The sequence below is a fragment of the Chelon labrosus genome, assembly GCF_963514085.1.
Source record: "Chelon labrosus genome assembly, chromosome: 24".
Lineage (NCBI taxonomy): Eukaryota > Metazoa > Chordata > Actinopteri > Mugiliformes > Mugilidae > Chelon > Chelon labrosus.
The window spans coordinates 2,985,521-3,000,452 of record NC_140357.1 but is presented as its reverse complement, the minus strand read 5'-3'; the positions used below and the strand labels follow the sequence as shown (position 1 = coordinate 3,000,452).

Below are 14,932 nucleotides of genomic sequence, written 5' to 3'. Positions count from 1 at the left end.
ATTTATGATTCATTATGATTTAAACATTTCTCTTGCCATTGACTGCTGCACATATTTTTACGGAAGTTAGGCGATCCAACCAAAGAACACTGTCAACCACAACGCCCCATGCATTCTCCGTTGACATGTGAAAGGCGTGTGTGGCCCAACTGCATCTCTAACCCTGTTCATTTTTAGAAACATTCCGAGGAAATGCTCTCTCTTTTTTTCCCATGTCTTAATCGCCAATTTAGTTTTAATTGGGATAATTGTGAGTAAATGTCACGGCGCAGAGTGAAGCGATCTATCTTGTCCGTCTGAGGGATTCCACTGCCATCTCTAGGGATGCTGCTTCATTCCTGTCGTTCTTGCAGCGAGTGTTTTGAGATAATGTCCTTTGCGTGAATATAGAAGGAAACAGCAAACGCCAGAGAGGGTTAACCCAATCAGGAATGGTTTAAAAGGTATTTAAGGGATGTATTATTCTGAATGCAGTTCACTCTAGGACTGTCCGGTCAGACATCGCCCTGTAAGTCATAAATCTACTGTATTATTACCTCACTGTGCATTATTAGACAGTCAACTGCTTAACGGCCTGACCCCTTACAGTCTCCCTTCGTCACCTGAGGAGAGAGGAGTCTTGATCCAAACCTCTGAGAAAGGATGAGCAGCTAAAAGGTTACAGGGAATAAACTGAGGAACACAGGAAACATCAGGGGACTTAACACCACTTCATTTCAGCCAGTGAATTAGGAAGCCAGCCATTCTCTAACAGGTCTATAGGCTTGCCCTCTGCCCTGCTGCTATTTCCTGCTTCGGATATAATTATCTCTGCCCCTGGAGTCTCCCAGTATTATGGTCTGGAATGTGTGACATTAACATCAAGAGTAGGCGATGAGCTAAGTGCGCTGCGGCCACGAAAGCTTGCAAAAGGTTTGATTAAAAGCGTCGTGAGCAGCATGTTGTTGCCAATAAACGATTATCATGTTTCTTGAGACATGGCAGCATGCTAGCTGAGAGGGTTGGCACGGGGACGGATTGAGGTGTTGGTTTGATTTGTGGAGCAAAAATTGGTGCTTGCAAAAAATTGCAAAAAGCAAAGCACATGCCGAAGTGTCCTTTGGCAAGGCTATAAACCCAGAGTTGCTCCCAATCATGAGCTTGCGCCTTGCATGGTCGCGGTGTGAACTAGCGACGGTATATGAAGTTGTGTGAACTCTACGTGATGCCTTGCATAGGTTTCCTGAAGAGCTGTTTTGAAGCTCAGCGTAGCGGCTCAGGCCGTCGCCATCGCCATCTTGGTGGTGTGGGTCTCTGCGTAACTGCGTAACCTGACTAATCCCAGAGAGGTGATGGCAAACAAATGGTGACCTGTGACTGGACCCAATTGTAACACAAAGCAGCCGCACTCTTAAATATGCATACCTTTAATCCTTTATATAATTCAAACAAGAATTTACCCCCTTACAATAATCATGATCAATTTGAAATGTCCAACTGATGATGCTTTTGAAAGTGCTGTCTTCTAGCACCTCCCTATCTAAACCCTTGGATAGCTTGATAAAAGACATGCTTACATGTCCTGCAGCTACAAGCCTTTCCTCCTCTGAGCGCTGCTAACGCGGCGTCCCAGCTCAGTCTAATTGAATTTCACAGAGGCTAAACCATCTGGCCACTGACAGCAGAGCAAGGGAGGGTGGGGGTGGGGGGGTCTGCATGTGGCAAACCCCGTGGTCAAGGTCATGTTCGGTAACATCATCATTATCATCATTAACAACCAGACCACACTAACTCACCAGACCCCCAACTGGCCTCTGTACACACCAATTCACTCTGACATTTCCCGTAGCGCGTAAAGGCTGTTTTACAGCGGGAGTGGAGTCCGGTTCTGGCTGTGCTGTTGGAGGTTACAGGTGGTAAAGGTGAAACACAAACAATGAAGCTTTTAGTCAGTGAGAATTGGCGGTTCATAGCTTTGGGATAACTATGATATAACGATCCAAGTGGAATAGGTGTTCTGAGACTGATTTCGGAGTTTGGAGTTTCGGAGTTGGTGAAGATATTCATGTTTTCCGGAGGACGTTTGTTAATGATTATGGGCGTCCTCTGACCTTTATTCTAGTAGAGCCATTTGGTAAAAAGGACCTTTGACAAACAGTTTGTTGAATGATAAATAGGGTTGGATATATATAAATATGATGATGATTATTAGACATGAAACGAAGGTCCTTGGTTGCACCTAAACTAGACCGCAAACCGCAAAAAGACAACAACAGAAAAAGCACAAATAATTAAATCTTTAGAAACATTGTTTGCTGATGACGTCTATGATCTCTTGCATAATTTTCTACTGGAAAACAATAAACTGTTCAAGCCACATCACATATAAAACAGTTGTTTTCTACGACTTGGACTTACTTTCCTTTGTCCGAAAGGTATGTGCGCTATTTCAACGGCCTCCTGTCCGGCCACATTAAAATCAACAACAAGCCTCTGTTCCTGCATCATGTCATCATGCACGGCATACCCAACTTTGAAGCCAAAGGAGGTGAGTGCCCGCCTCTGCTGCAATGCACAGAAAGAAGCTGGTGTTGAGATGTGGTTATCTTGAACGCGTTCCTTGTTTACGCCCCTTTCGCAGGCTGCCGTCCTTTCCTGAAGATCTACCAGGCAATGCAGCCAGTCTATACATCGGGAATATAGTATGGAAACTTTTATTCCAGTTCAGTGTGCTTTGTGATTGAATCCAGGGGAAAAAATAGTTCCTATGAGGTATGGCATGATTGAATTTTTAAAGATTCTTTTTTTTATACAACGCAGCAATGTCCAAGGAGATAGCAACACCAGTATCTGTATCACCATTGAACCTGGACTGCTTCTGAAGGGAGACATCTTGGTGAGCTTTGAGCCGTAGCGTTCAGCTTTCTGCTTTAAACTAGATTAAACACCAGAATGCAGAAACACTTCCTGACTCTTTCTCCCTTTCCTGCTCATCGCAGTTGAAGTGTTACCACAAGAGGTTCAGAAACTCCACCAGGGACGTGATGTTCAGGGTGCAGTTCCACACTTGCGCCATCCACGACCTAGGGGTGGTTTTCGGGAAGAGCGAGCTGGACGAGACCTTCAAAGGTAACTGCTCTCTTGGCGGTTGTGTTTTTACAGAATGCTGAATGGGAGTTTGCGATTTTATGAGTCAAGAGTTGCGGCATCCAAAAGAGTTTCAAGATACATTTAAACACATTGCAAACACAATAGCAAATTAAAGGTGTTCTTTTATATCTATGCTTGGATTTTTGGTTTCCTCTTCAAGAGGACACTTCCCCACAATTTCATAGAAAACAGAGTCCTCTGGTGGTGAAGGCAGCTCAGCATTCACTTAGAAATATTAAAGGTTTATTAAAAATTCATCTGCTGAGTTTCTTTAAGTGTTTCCATTATCGACTTTTTACACATTATGGATTTTCCCCTGATTTAATTCTCCAAACTAACTCATAAATTTTCCTGAATATGAGATGCTCTAACAATTTGTTGCGTTTGGTGCCCACTGTTTTTGTGTCTCTCTACAGATGAGAGGTTCCCAGAGTACGGGAAGGTGGAGTTTGTTTTCTCATATGCGCCAGAAAAAATAAAAGGTAATTTATTTGACACTGGGATTTCCTCAACAGTCAGTTTTATAGTAGAATTCCTATTTTTTTGTGTGTGTTATTATGCTCTGTTTGAGGACCCGTATAATTATACGTGATGCCTCACGTCCCACAGGCCTGGGCCACCTGGAGAACGGGCCGAGCGTTTCCGTGGACTACAACACCCAGGACCCCCTGATCCGCTGGGACTCGTACGAGAACTTCATCCACCGTTGTGAGGACGGCGTAGATGGCGAGCACGGTACGTCCACGCGTACACAGGCAAAGATTTTAATCATAAAACAGGTTGTCTCCACTCATCCACAGTTACTGATAGAGACCTCCAGACTTTTTTTTTTCTGTCTTATCTGCAAACGCTGCTGTTGGTGATTTAACATTTTAAATTGTTTTACTTGTGCAAAACAAAGGAACACATTTAGTTTTACCTTTAACTGATATAATTGTAACTATAGTACAGTGAACACGTTGAAGTAATCAGTCACCCAGTGCAATGGTGCAGCTACTTTATGGTGTTTGTTCTAGTTTTGGATGAAGTTCTGCAGCGTGCATCACCTCAATAAGAAATGCATGTGTTTTGCACCCAGCTCGTCTCCTAAATACTTTATATGTAGTTGCAGAACATTGCACATGCTGTAGTTTCACCAAGTTCTCAAAACGTCTGCGTCTTTCTGCTCTTCACCTCCGCCTGTGAAGCCTCCCGGGCCCCCGCGCTCCTCCTCCGACGACAGCCTGTCAATTAGGCCTTTAAATAGCAGCTGCAGAAATAGGGGGGCGTCAGTCGCCATGCTACTGGCTGCCCCCTCCCTGGTGAGGGGTTGTAACCCGAAACACCAACAGCAGCAACTCCCAGCAAGTGCCCAAGCCCACTTTCATCTGCTCCTAGCCTTTGCTTCTATGCCAGGAGTTCAAAAAAATTCAGATAAATTATACAAAATATTGAATATATATATATATATATATATATATACATGAAATAAATTAAGTCATGCAAGTTAATGCAACACAACTGGTGTGGTTGTAGTAATATAGGGGTCATTTACCATGTCATGTTGGTCTTAACATTTTTCTCTCCTATCTCTGACTTTGTTTTTGCCTTGCTTTTACGCAGATGCCATTGTCTGCCTATACATACACTATATTGCCAAAAGTATTCACTCATCTTCCTTTACACGCATATGAACTCAAGTGACCTCCCATTCTTAATCCATAAGGTTTAATGTGATGTCTTGTGACGACGTTGAAGCTATAACAGCTTCAACTCTGCTGGGAAGGCTTTCCACAAGGTTTAGGAGTGGGTTTATGGGAATTTTTGACACTCATGTTGGAAGAGAAGGCCTGGCTCACAGTCACCCCAAAGGTGTTCAGTCGGGTTGATCATCCATGTCTTTATGGACCCTGCTTTGTGCACTGGTGCACAGGCATGGTGGAACAGGAAGGGGCCAGCTCCAAACTGTTCCCACAAAGTTGGGAGCATGGAATTGTCCAAAATCTCTTGGTGTGCTGAAGCATTCAGAGTTCTTTTCACTGGAACTAAGGGGCCAAGCCTGGCTCCTGAAAAACAACCCCACACCATAATCCCCCCTCCACCAAACTTCACACTTGGCAGATGTCAGACAAGTACTGTTCTCCTGGCAACCGCCAAACCCAGATTCGTCCATCAGATTGTCAGATGGAGAAGCATGATTCGTCACTCCAGAGAACACGTCTCCACTGCTCTAAAGTCCAATGGCGGCATGCTCTGCACCACTGCATCCAACGCTTTGCATTGAACTTGGTGAGATATGGCTTTGGTGCAGCTGCTCCGCCATGGAAACCCATTCCATGAAGCTCTCTATGCACTGTTCTTGAGCTAATCTGAAGGCCACATGAAGTTTGGAGGTCTGTAGCGATTGACTCTGCAGAAAGTTGGTGACCACTACGCACTATGTGCCTCAGCATCCGCTGACCCCACTCTGTTATTTTACATGGCCTGCCAGTTTGTGGCTGTTTGTAGAAGCAGTCTGGATGCCGAGGTGCTTGATTTTATACACCTGTAGCCATGGAAGTGATGGGAATACCTGAATTCAATTATTTGCATGGGTGAGTGAATACTTTTGGCAATATAGTGTATGTCTTGAATACAAATGATTAATGAAAAGTCTGGATCTAAAAGTTGATGGGAAGTTAGATTTTTGGAGCACACTGAAACATACAAATTGATAACATTAATCTATATCCTGGAGTTTATTTTAAATGTTAAGTGGCCACTTAGGATAGCCAACAGTCTCGCAGAGTCCCATGGATCCCCTCAGTGATGATGAGACTCATGATTATCACCGTTAATCAAAGAAACTTGCACTGAGAGGAGAATATGCTCCGAGTTGAGTCAGGACTTGGCAGCCTTCTCGGTGCTGCATCCGCTTTTATATACGTAATTTTTCTTTTTTTTTTTTTTTTTTTACGGCTTTGCAAAAGATCCATTTCATTTTTATGAACACACCCCTCCCCCCAGAGACCCGTTGCGGTAATTGCTGTGCTGCAAGAAGGTCAGTGGGAATCGCCAGGATTGCAAGTTTGATCCTAATTGAATGGCCGGCAGCGTTCGCAGCTCTCAGCAGAAAAAAGCCTCGCGGCCCGGTTTGTTCATTTCCTCTAATTGCAGCCTTCGCTCTTTCACTTGGACACGAGAATCTGGAAGTTGAGGAGAATGCTGTGGCGGTATTTGTAAAAGGTTTGGTTGAGCAGACTAGAAGACGCACCAATGAACTGAGCGGTCGTCGAAAAAGTTAGCAACCACTGGGTAAAAGAGAAGAATGTTAATCAGGTGTAAACTACAAACATACCACACACACCAATGCCAGTGAATAACACTGATAATCTCCATGACAGAATGGCCTATTTTTACATGCTGCAGCTCAGTGGACATTACTCACTCAGCAGGTATCATTTAAAAGAATCCAGACTTGTTTATTTGTCTGGGTGTTAAACCAATGTTTCATCCTCAGGCGTTGATGTCTGAATGCATCTGGGGGCTCGGCTAACTCTTCCTGACGCCATTTTTAACGGAGTCCGCTGACCTTGGAAATCCAGTTGAGAGGACTCAACGAAAGATGGGTGTCTTAAAAGGGTCCGCGGGATTAGGAAGCTTAGAGTGTATTTCATACTGATGCACACGCTCGTGGGGAACGTGAGGAGAGGCGTCCTTAGCTTTCTTTAACAGTAGGTATTCGTGGGCGAGTGTGGCGGGTGAATTTCTTTTGTGTTTGTGCAGCTGTTTGTGTTGGTGTTATACCGTGTTTTTTTGCAGTACGTGGGCATGCGTAGGTCTGTACATTCGTGTATGTCGTTACGTGGTGGTCTTTTGCAGTTTTTTATGTGGTATGTGGGAGTGTGTGGTGTGTGTGTGTGTGTGCAGTGCACCTTGTGTTTGTCGGCTTGCCGTTGCTCCACTAATAGCCCTGTGGTCTGGAGGCAGCTGTCGATCCGGAGGTCAGACCAGTCAGAAGGCCACCGTCCGGGTCATATAGTTTCTGTACTGCCACGAGAGAAGTGCCTCTTTCAAAAATATATAAAATTCCAGATATTAGTCTGATCCCACAGTCTGGTTTTTGCAGGCCTTAGAGGTTGCTTTACGTCCTAAATTCTCCCATCACTGTGACAGATTGTGTGCAAACATAATAGAAATATCACTTCCAACTTTTTTATTTCCCCTTGTAAAATAAATTGACACCATTTGGCGAAATAAATGTGGAAAAACGCTAATATTGGACAATTTTGACGAAATATACGAAGCCCAATAGCAGATGATGATTAAATTTAAATATTCCAAAACAGGAGCTTTTAATTTGGTAATATTTAAAGAATGCTGTGTCTTTAAATATTATATTCCTTGCAGGAATATCCCAAAAAAACGTTCAAAGCAGCGTCTTGCAGTTAGAGAATGTGAGCGTGTCCTTGTCTGTGTGTGTGTGTGTGGTGTACAGTAGGGCTGTCTTTCTTGTTTACCGCCTTCCTCCCATATTTGGCCGGGGCCGAGCCCTGAAACATGTCTGGAATAGCTGGATAGAGACGGACTCAGAGGCACAGATAGATAGAGAGAGGGACAGGCGCAGAGAGGCTGAGGGAAACAGAGAAAGTCTGAGATTGCTTATATTTGGAGAGTTTAACGGATGATGCGAGAAACTGAGCGGCACTGACTTGTGAGTATGAGTCCTTTGAATTCCCTTTATCAAGTTTGAATTGTCGTTTGAGGTTGTCTGTGAAAGCGAAAACTGCAAAATTTGTGTTACTTGTCTGACGGATGAACGGTTGCTTGGATTTTTTTTCTTTAAACGTCACACCTTTGTCCGGACAAAATGAGCCCAGCTCTCTGTCCGTTTAGTCAGCAGAGACGAGAGTCTGTTTGTCTGTTTGTTGCGTTTCCATGTCAACGCCGTCGCATCCTGTGTGTTTGGCACCTATATGGTATAAAGTGAGTCACGTAGGCGAGCAATTTGTGTGTGGAACATTTTATGAGCGGGCTGCAATTTGGGTACACCAGAACTATTAGGGGCCTTGGTTGGTAGCTTCATGCGCTCCACTAAGGCTTGGACTGTGTGTGCACGGAGGGTTTATTTTAAAAAGTGTACTGGATACAGAATTTGAACAGTTTTTGTAGCGGTGTGATACAAAATCCGAGATATCCTTAAAGAAAACGACAACTTGAGGTGTGAATTATGTGAAACGCCTACTCCTTAGATACAGTCCGGCTAATGAGACAGTAACACATCAAATATGGTCATCAAAATCGCACTTTTCTGGAGCACAGTCAAGTATTTTAAAAGCAGCCTGTTTGCGTTTTGCATGAGCACATAATGCATCCTGTTAGTCCTCATGCTGACAGCATGGTGAGCTGCAGCAGCAGGTTCAAATCCAAGCAGTGGAGACCCCGCTGAGTTCATCCCTCATCTCTTAATGCCTCCTTTCTCCTACCGTCTGCCTAGATGTTTCCATATGACTTTTCCTAGTGTCTGTCTGTCACTCAGACTTCCGCTTTTCCAGTTTGGATCTTATTGCTCTAATTACCACAGCTTCCTTTCTACTTTTTTGGAAAGATTTTTTTACATTTTTGACTGGCCAGAGTTCTGCATCCGCACCTCTTTTGCACTTGTGCTGAATCGTCTCTCTGTCTCTGAAAGGTAAAGCTTTCAAAGGCCCGAGCATGTCAGACATCTAGGTAGACTGGAGGCGCTGTAATGACAGCTACTAATCCTCATAAGTGAAAGACAGATGGGTGGACAGATGTACAGAAAGTCAGCTATGACCTAAAATGATCCTCTCAGTCCTCTTGTTGTCATGCAGAAGTTGATAACTGATAGCAAACTAAGATATGGCTAGAGTGAAAGTAATTAAAGTAACCTTCTACATTTAAGAGAAGCAGATTAGTGAAAATGGAGAGAGATTTGGGAATCATAGGCGTACTCTTGTTCGGATTTACGTTGTTTGCCCTCTAGCTTTGCTCCAGAAAATAGAAAAGACCAACTGAACTGCTTTGCAGTGGAGCAGAACCACATTTTAATATGCAGCGACTGTATTTGGCTTTTTCTTCTTCATACGTCGTCGTTCTTTCCGGTTCATGCCAACGTTTTTAGGTCCATAGACTGTAAAAAAAAATAGTGGATGCCATGACAGCCATGTGAAGCTCCCCCTGGTGGCTGGCTGCAGTATAGGTCATAAGCTCCGCCTCCACCTTTTTCCAGGACGATTGCTGTCAATTTAAGTGGTTAATATAATGCTGATGTATGTTAAGGTGTCCATTTTTCTGAAAAGTTTCTAAGAAGTTTGTTTTAGTTATTTGACGCTATAAAAACAGGATGTTACATCATGATTGACAGTTGCCATTGTCAACCGGACAGTACAACACAGGCTCTGGCTCCAGACTACCAAGATGGCAATGCCCGTATCCCCTTGTTACTAGCATCAGCGTGTCCAATGATAGGAAGAGGAGACTCGCCATCCATTTTTCCTACAGTCAACGGTTCTTTCGCCCATACATGGCTTTCAGCCCAGCGAAAAATCCCAATCTGCAGCCTGATCTGTCAATCCTTCCCTCGACATGAATCAGACGTGGTTGGCAGACAAATAGACAGACAGTCAGACAGATAGCCTTTTATGACGGTCGCTCAGATGACAGGCCGATGGATGACATCACCCTGAAAGCAATCTCGGAGACAGACACTGATACAGTCACGTCACGCCACCTCAAACTGTGACAGCTGGACAGTGATAGATAGACCGAGTGGCAGACATGGCAAATATAAAACCGCGACAGTTTTCCTTGTGCCAGTCACTGATACGCCAACCATGACACCTTTTTCACTGATGGGCTGTCACACCATCCCTTATGAGGCGTCTCCCTCTCTCTCACACTCTGCTGCAAAGAGATTGAAAGTTAAGTGACAGCTAATACTTTTGCACCTTTTTGAATAAAATGCTGATCTCAAGCTAGAGTATTGTCCTTGATTCAGAAAAATAAGTACTGCTGCTACTACTTTTGAGACCACACCATGGATTAAAAGGCTCTTTAAGACAAGTGAGGGAGTTGTCAGTCAAACCCAGTCACCCTCCGCTGGCATGCAGACTGGCCGTCGTCACGGTGGTATGAAAGCTGTGAAGGTGAATGTCACATCCTGCTACGAGATGGCTCAATGGCTCGCTGACATCACCCGTGCGCGTGAAGATGTTTGTGCATGTGCGGGCCTGCCTCTGCATGTCGGTGTGTAACTGGACGAAGAATTCGTGCAGCGTGATGAAAGTCTTAAAAAAACCTAGGACGCTGTACCAAACTGAAGCCAATGATTTATAAAGAGCCCAAAATGACAAAGTGACGGCAACAGACAGATGCGGGGATATAGTGCTTGATGCCGGCTTTTCTCCCAATATTTATGCTCTCCTTCCCTTGATGAACGAGCGGCATCAGGTGCACTCAAACACCTGACCTGAAAACTCCTGTTAAAATGGAAAAACACTGTTGGGTAGAAGATAGAAGTGTCACGCCATTGTTAAATCAAAAGTCAGCGACCGAGGAAATCCCCATTAAGAAGTGTATTAATGGTTTTAAAGATATTCTTGAACCAAGAATGTGTCTTTTGATTAATCTGCATCTGCGTCATTTTTAGATATTGTTTTTGCAGTTACTTCCCTCATTAGCACGCAAAGCAGTTGGATTTTGTCCAATTTGTGAGATCCCACACGATCGTCTTGTAAATCCAAATTTTTTTTGTGTAAATAGGGCAAGAACTGTCATGCGAACGGCAAGTATTTCTTGGAAAGTGCCTGCCCGTTTTCCTAATAGTTTCCAAGGACCACTTTTCATATGGTTCCGTGTAACGATGCGCCTGCTTACCATCACTACCCTGCCCTAAAATTCAACAGTGTTTTACCAGTTTTGCTTCATTTTTAATGACCTTTGGAGAACAAATGCTCAGTGCTTGTTCTTTTCATCTTTGTCACCCTGCCTAATTTCTCTTTTTGGTTTTCCTCACGTGGTCGCCTTCTAACCCAAAGCCCCTAACTTCCACCTTACAACTCTGAATAACCCTTAGTCACACTGTAGATGTGTGTGTCTCTTTGCGGTATGTGCATGAAATCTCACATCATTTCATAAAAACTACTACTAAATAAAATTACCACTGCACACTATTTTTCCCTGTGTGCGTGAGAGATCCACCACATGGTTTCATTTATCCTTGCGTCTAAAAGGTGTCATTTATAAAAATGGGTTTGGCCCTTTTTATAGGGTCACCGTGTTCCCTGTAATGGTGTCAAGTCCATCTTAAAATTTCCAACCTTAAATGCCTCTGTAAACTTTTAACGAGAGCTCAAAGGAAAAATCCACCCAAATACCTTTTTAAATATAGCCGTGGATGATTCTGCAATCATTTCAGGAACTTTCAGTATCTGTTGCATAGGCTAAAAGATATTTAGCCAGGTTCTACCTGATTTGTATACCTACAGATTGGATGTAAATAGAAAACGACATAGAATATAATATCATCTGCATAAAAATTTATTTTTTTGGTGTCAACCAAAAAAGAATCTAAATCCACAAGGTCTCATGAGAGATGTGAACAATGATTGGCTGAACCAATGAATGTCATGACCAGACTGCACAGGCAGAGCCCAGTTGAGCTGTTAGCACCTGGATAACAAACTGGGAAAAAAAGGAATAAAAAAAAAATTCAGGCACTTTACCCCTACCTCGTATGTAACAGTATATTAATATGCAAATAGAATCCAAGTTTCCCTACATGAGGACACTCAGGAATCCCTTCACCACCAAAAGCATCTTGAAGTATTTTAGTAGTGAAGGACCTAAGCCAAGAAACAGACAATCAGCTTAATACAATATGTGAGTAAGTAAAGTGAGAACAAAGTACTGAACTGAAATAAAGTCTATTGCTTTGACATGGTATATTTGATCAAATGAGACCAATAAACTAATGATTCATTTATTATTTTTGATTCTATCAAATGATAAACCAGTTTTGCTCTAACTGCTTTGTGTGTATATGTTGACAAATGGCCGCCTCAATCACCCTTTCGGTTAATCTCAGATGTAATAACTGTGCAAATAATCCACGCCCCAGCTGGTCCATTTGATACAGCGATAACAGTGGTTGTAGCACATTGTCTATTTATAACAAACCATTGGCCACAGGTGTTTAAATGGCTTTTTAATTGCCTCCAAGGCTGCGCTGTAGCAGTGAGGCGCTCGAGTGAACACTTAAGAGAACACAGCCAAAAGGCAGGTGCTGTGGGTGCAACATTGTATGAGCAATGCTTCTGGCAGTTTAACAAGAAAGGAAAGCACCCGTCACACGAGAGAATATAAAGCATTCACAGGTGTGGGTTTGTGTGTGTGACTTTGACGAGACACAAAAGTTTTTTTTCTTTTTACTTTACGTTCAAACACTTCTTGAATCTGGATTTTACTTAATGTTTAAAAGAGTAGTGGGGGAAACGTAGCTTTGCACTTGGAAGTGGAATGATTGTCATGTTACCGTCGCAGGAAACGAGACGTTGTCTATTTGCGTTAGCCAAGTGTTGGTGACTCAACCGGTCTAATTCGAGGTCTGCCGCAACTATTTATTGACACCAGAGGAAAGCTATTTGCTCTATTCAGAAGGCGAGCTTGCTTGTTTGTGTCATTCATAAACAAGGTGTTTGGATTTAATACCAGGCTGGATCAGATCTGACTCTGATGCTGCTGTGCAGTCGGCACCATGCTGGGACATCATATATTTTTGGTCATTGTCAAGTGCAAAGTCAAATGAAGGACAATGCTGTAATTCCTTTATTCATGCACTGAAACATTGGTTTGTGTCAAAGAACACACTCTTACTGTTGATTACACTATTCTTTCCATTGTATAATGTATTCAAGGAGGCCCTGACATCTCAGAATTCACACTTGGCTGCCAAAACAGCAGATTTATAATACACTTTTTATACACTTTTCTTTGTCAAGGTCCCAGCAATTCATTTTTGCGGGTGCTTTTTGGCTGCCAACTTTCACAAGCCTTAGCTAAACATAAAAAACTGGGGAGTTGGAGGGAAATGACATGTTCTAGTGGATTTTCTTAATTTCTTTTTTGTGATTTATTGGTTAGAAGATACTCTGTGGCAGGTGAAATGACACCCCTTGGCTTGCAGTGCTGGAAATCCAGGATTAACAGAAATAGGCCATCTGAAGCTGACAGAAATTTAGCGTCTTGCTCAAGGGCACTCCGGGAGGCCGGCTGTTAGCAGACTCCTCGCTTATCCCATGGTTTGACAGTTGCAGGTTAAACTCTTTCAACCCTCATCAGTTTCATGCTACAGAATATGTGTGTGTGAAGATGATTGCAAGTGCAGGCTTGTCTTCCAGTTTTGGCGCATGCCACAAACCTGGGATGACTGTAAAGGTCTCAGTGTGGTGACGGAAGAAATTGTCACATGCTTCATCGTTTGTCACGTCCTTTTCTGAGTCATGAAGGTTATACCAAACTCTGGCCACTTCTATACCACTGATGAAGACATTATCTCTCAAGAACAAGGACCAAGTGAGACACTAAATCAAGATGTATTCTCGTAATACTGTAATACGCTGTTACGTAAAGGTTGTTGCTTTGGATTTGGACTGATTATACCACAGGATGGGGTTAACCAGCAGCTGGAAAAAGTGTCACTATGGCAAAGCTGAGTAGTTTGTGCAGTGCATTGCTAAAAGTCATCCTGTCATGCTGTATCAATGGAGATTACAGTTCTCTAAAAAGTCTTCACAAAATACATACATGGGTGCATAAAAGTAATGAAATCCCATTTATTAAGGACTTATGCTGTGCAATGAGAACTCTGCCAATACTCAGGACTCAGTGAGGGTGACACACAGTGAAGGGATCCCCTCTGATGACATCACCAGGCGGGGGTGCTGCAGTCCTTGGGCAGACAGATGGCGCGGAAGTTTATCTGAAACGACGTCCCTTCCCAGGCAGCAGGGTGGAGGTGGTGACGGTGGTGGAGTCCCTCCCCGGCTGCCGGGAACACTCAGAGAGGATCCCAGAGTGCCAGCTCACCCCTTTCGGCAGCTTCGGTGGTACAGCCCCACCTCGCTCCAGTGGAGCACATGGTGGGTGATGGGAAGACATGAATCAGAGAGGACAGGGAGAGTGAGAGAGAGGGAGCCCAGAGGCAGAAAGTTCAGTGACTGAGAAGCTTCTGAAGGACTGTGGATGTTAAATGTGGTGACTTTCTGATCTCAACCTAATTGGGTGAACAAGAGGAAATATTTCATCCTGTCAAGTTTTTTTTTTTTTTTTGGAAGTAAAAATTCAGAAGAGTGACCTACGGGTAAGGAGGATGTTTCTAGTTTCATACTATGTAGGAATTTTGAGAAATATTGGATTTCTCATTATGATTTTGTCTTTAACTCAAGTGATTTACACAAGTTTTGGATTAACTCCAAATTAAACGGACTTCTAAGCACTGGGAGTATAATTGTCTCAACATTCAAAACAACCACAGGAACAAACTGTGTTTACGGCTTCCCCGTCTGTCCCCTCATTCTTGTCGCTACTGTGCCTGTGAGTTGTTGTTGACATGGGTTTGGAAATAGCTGTGGTCCGAGTGATCCACCATCTGTCCCAAGGGGCCGCTCAATTTGGAACAGCCCGCATACGAGCCAGCCACAGTCATGTATATGTGTATCACTTTGTGGATGTATACTAGGTATGGGAAGCCAGCGCTGGTGCAATATTGCCTTCTTCTCAGTGTTACTACAGAATGAGCTGGTGCACAAGTGATTGTTGGGTT

General features: G+C 43.4%; 1 protein-coding gene across 2 annotated transcripts in view; it reads left to right on the top strand.

The window, feature by feature from the left end:
- The window catches only part of tns1a (tensin 1a), a 44,386-nt gene that overhangs the window by 10,506 nt on the left and 18,948 nt on the right, over positions 1–14,932 (top strand). For both annotated transcript variants that reach the window (XM_084574423.1, XM_084574422.1), the window contains 6 exons: positions 2,415–2,527; positions 2,621–2,681; positions 2,800–2,875; positions 2,979–3,108; positions 3,546–3,611; positions 3,739–3,864. In XM_084574423.1, the coding sequence (XP_084430549.1) occupies positions 2,415–2,527; positions 2,621–2,681; positions 2,800–2,875; positions 2,979–3,108; positions 3,546–3,611; positions 3,739–3,864 (572 nt within the window). The remainder of the gene's footprint in view (positions 1–2,414; positions 2,528–2,620; positions 2,682–2,799; positions 2,876–2,978; positions 3,109–3,545; positions 3,612–3,738; positions 3,865–14,932) is intronic.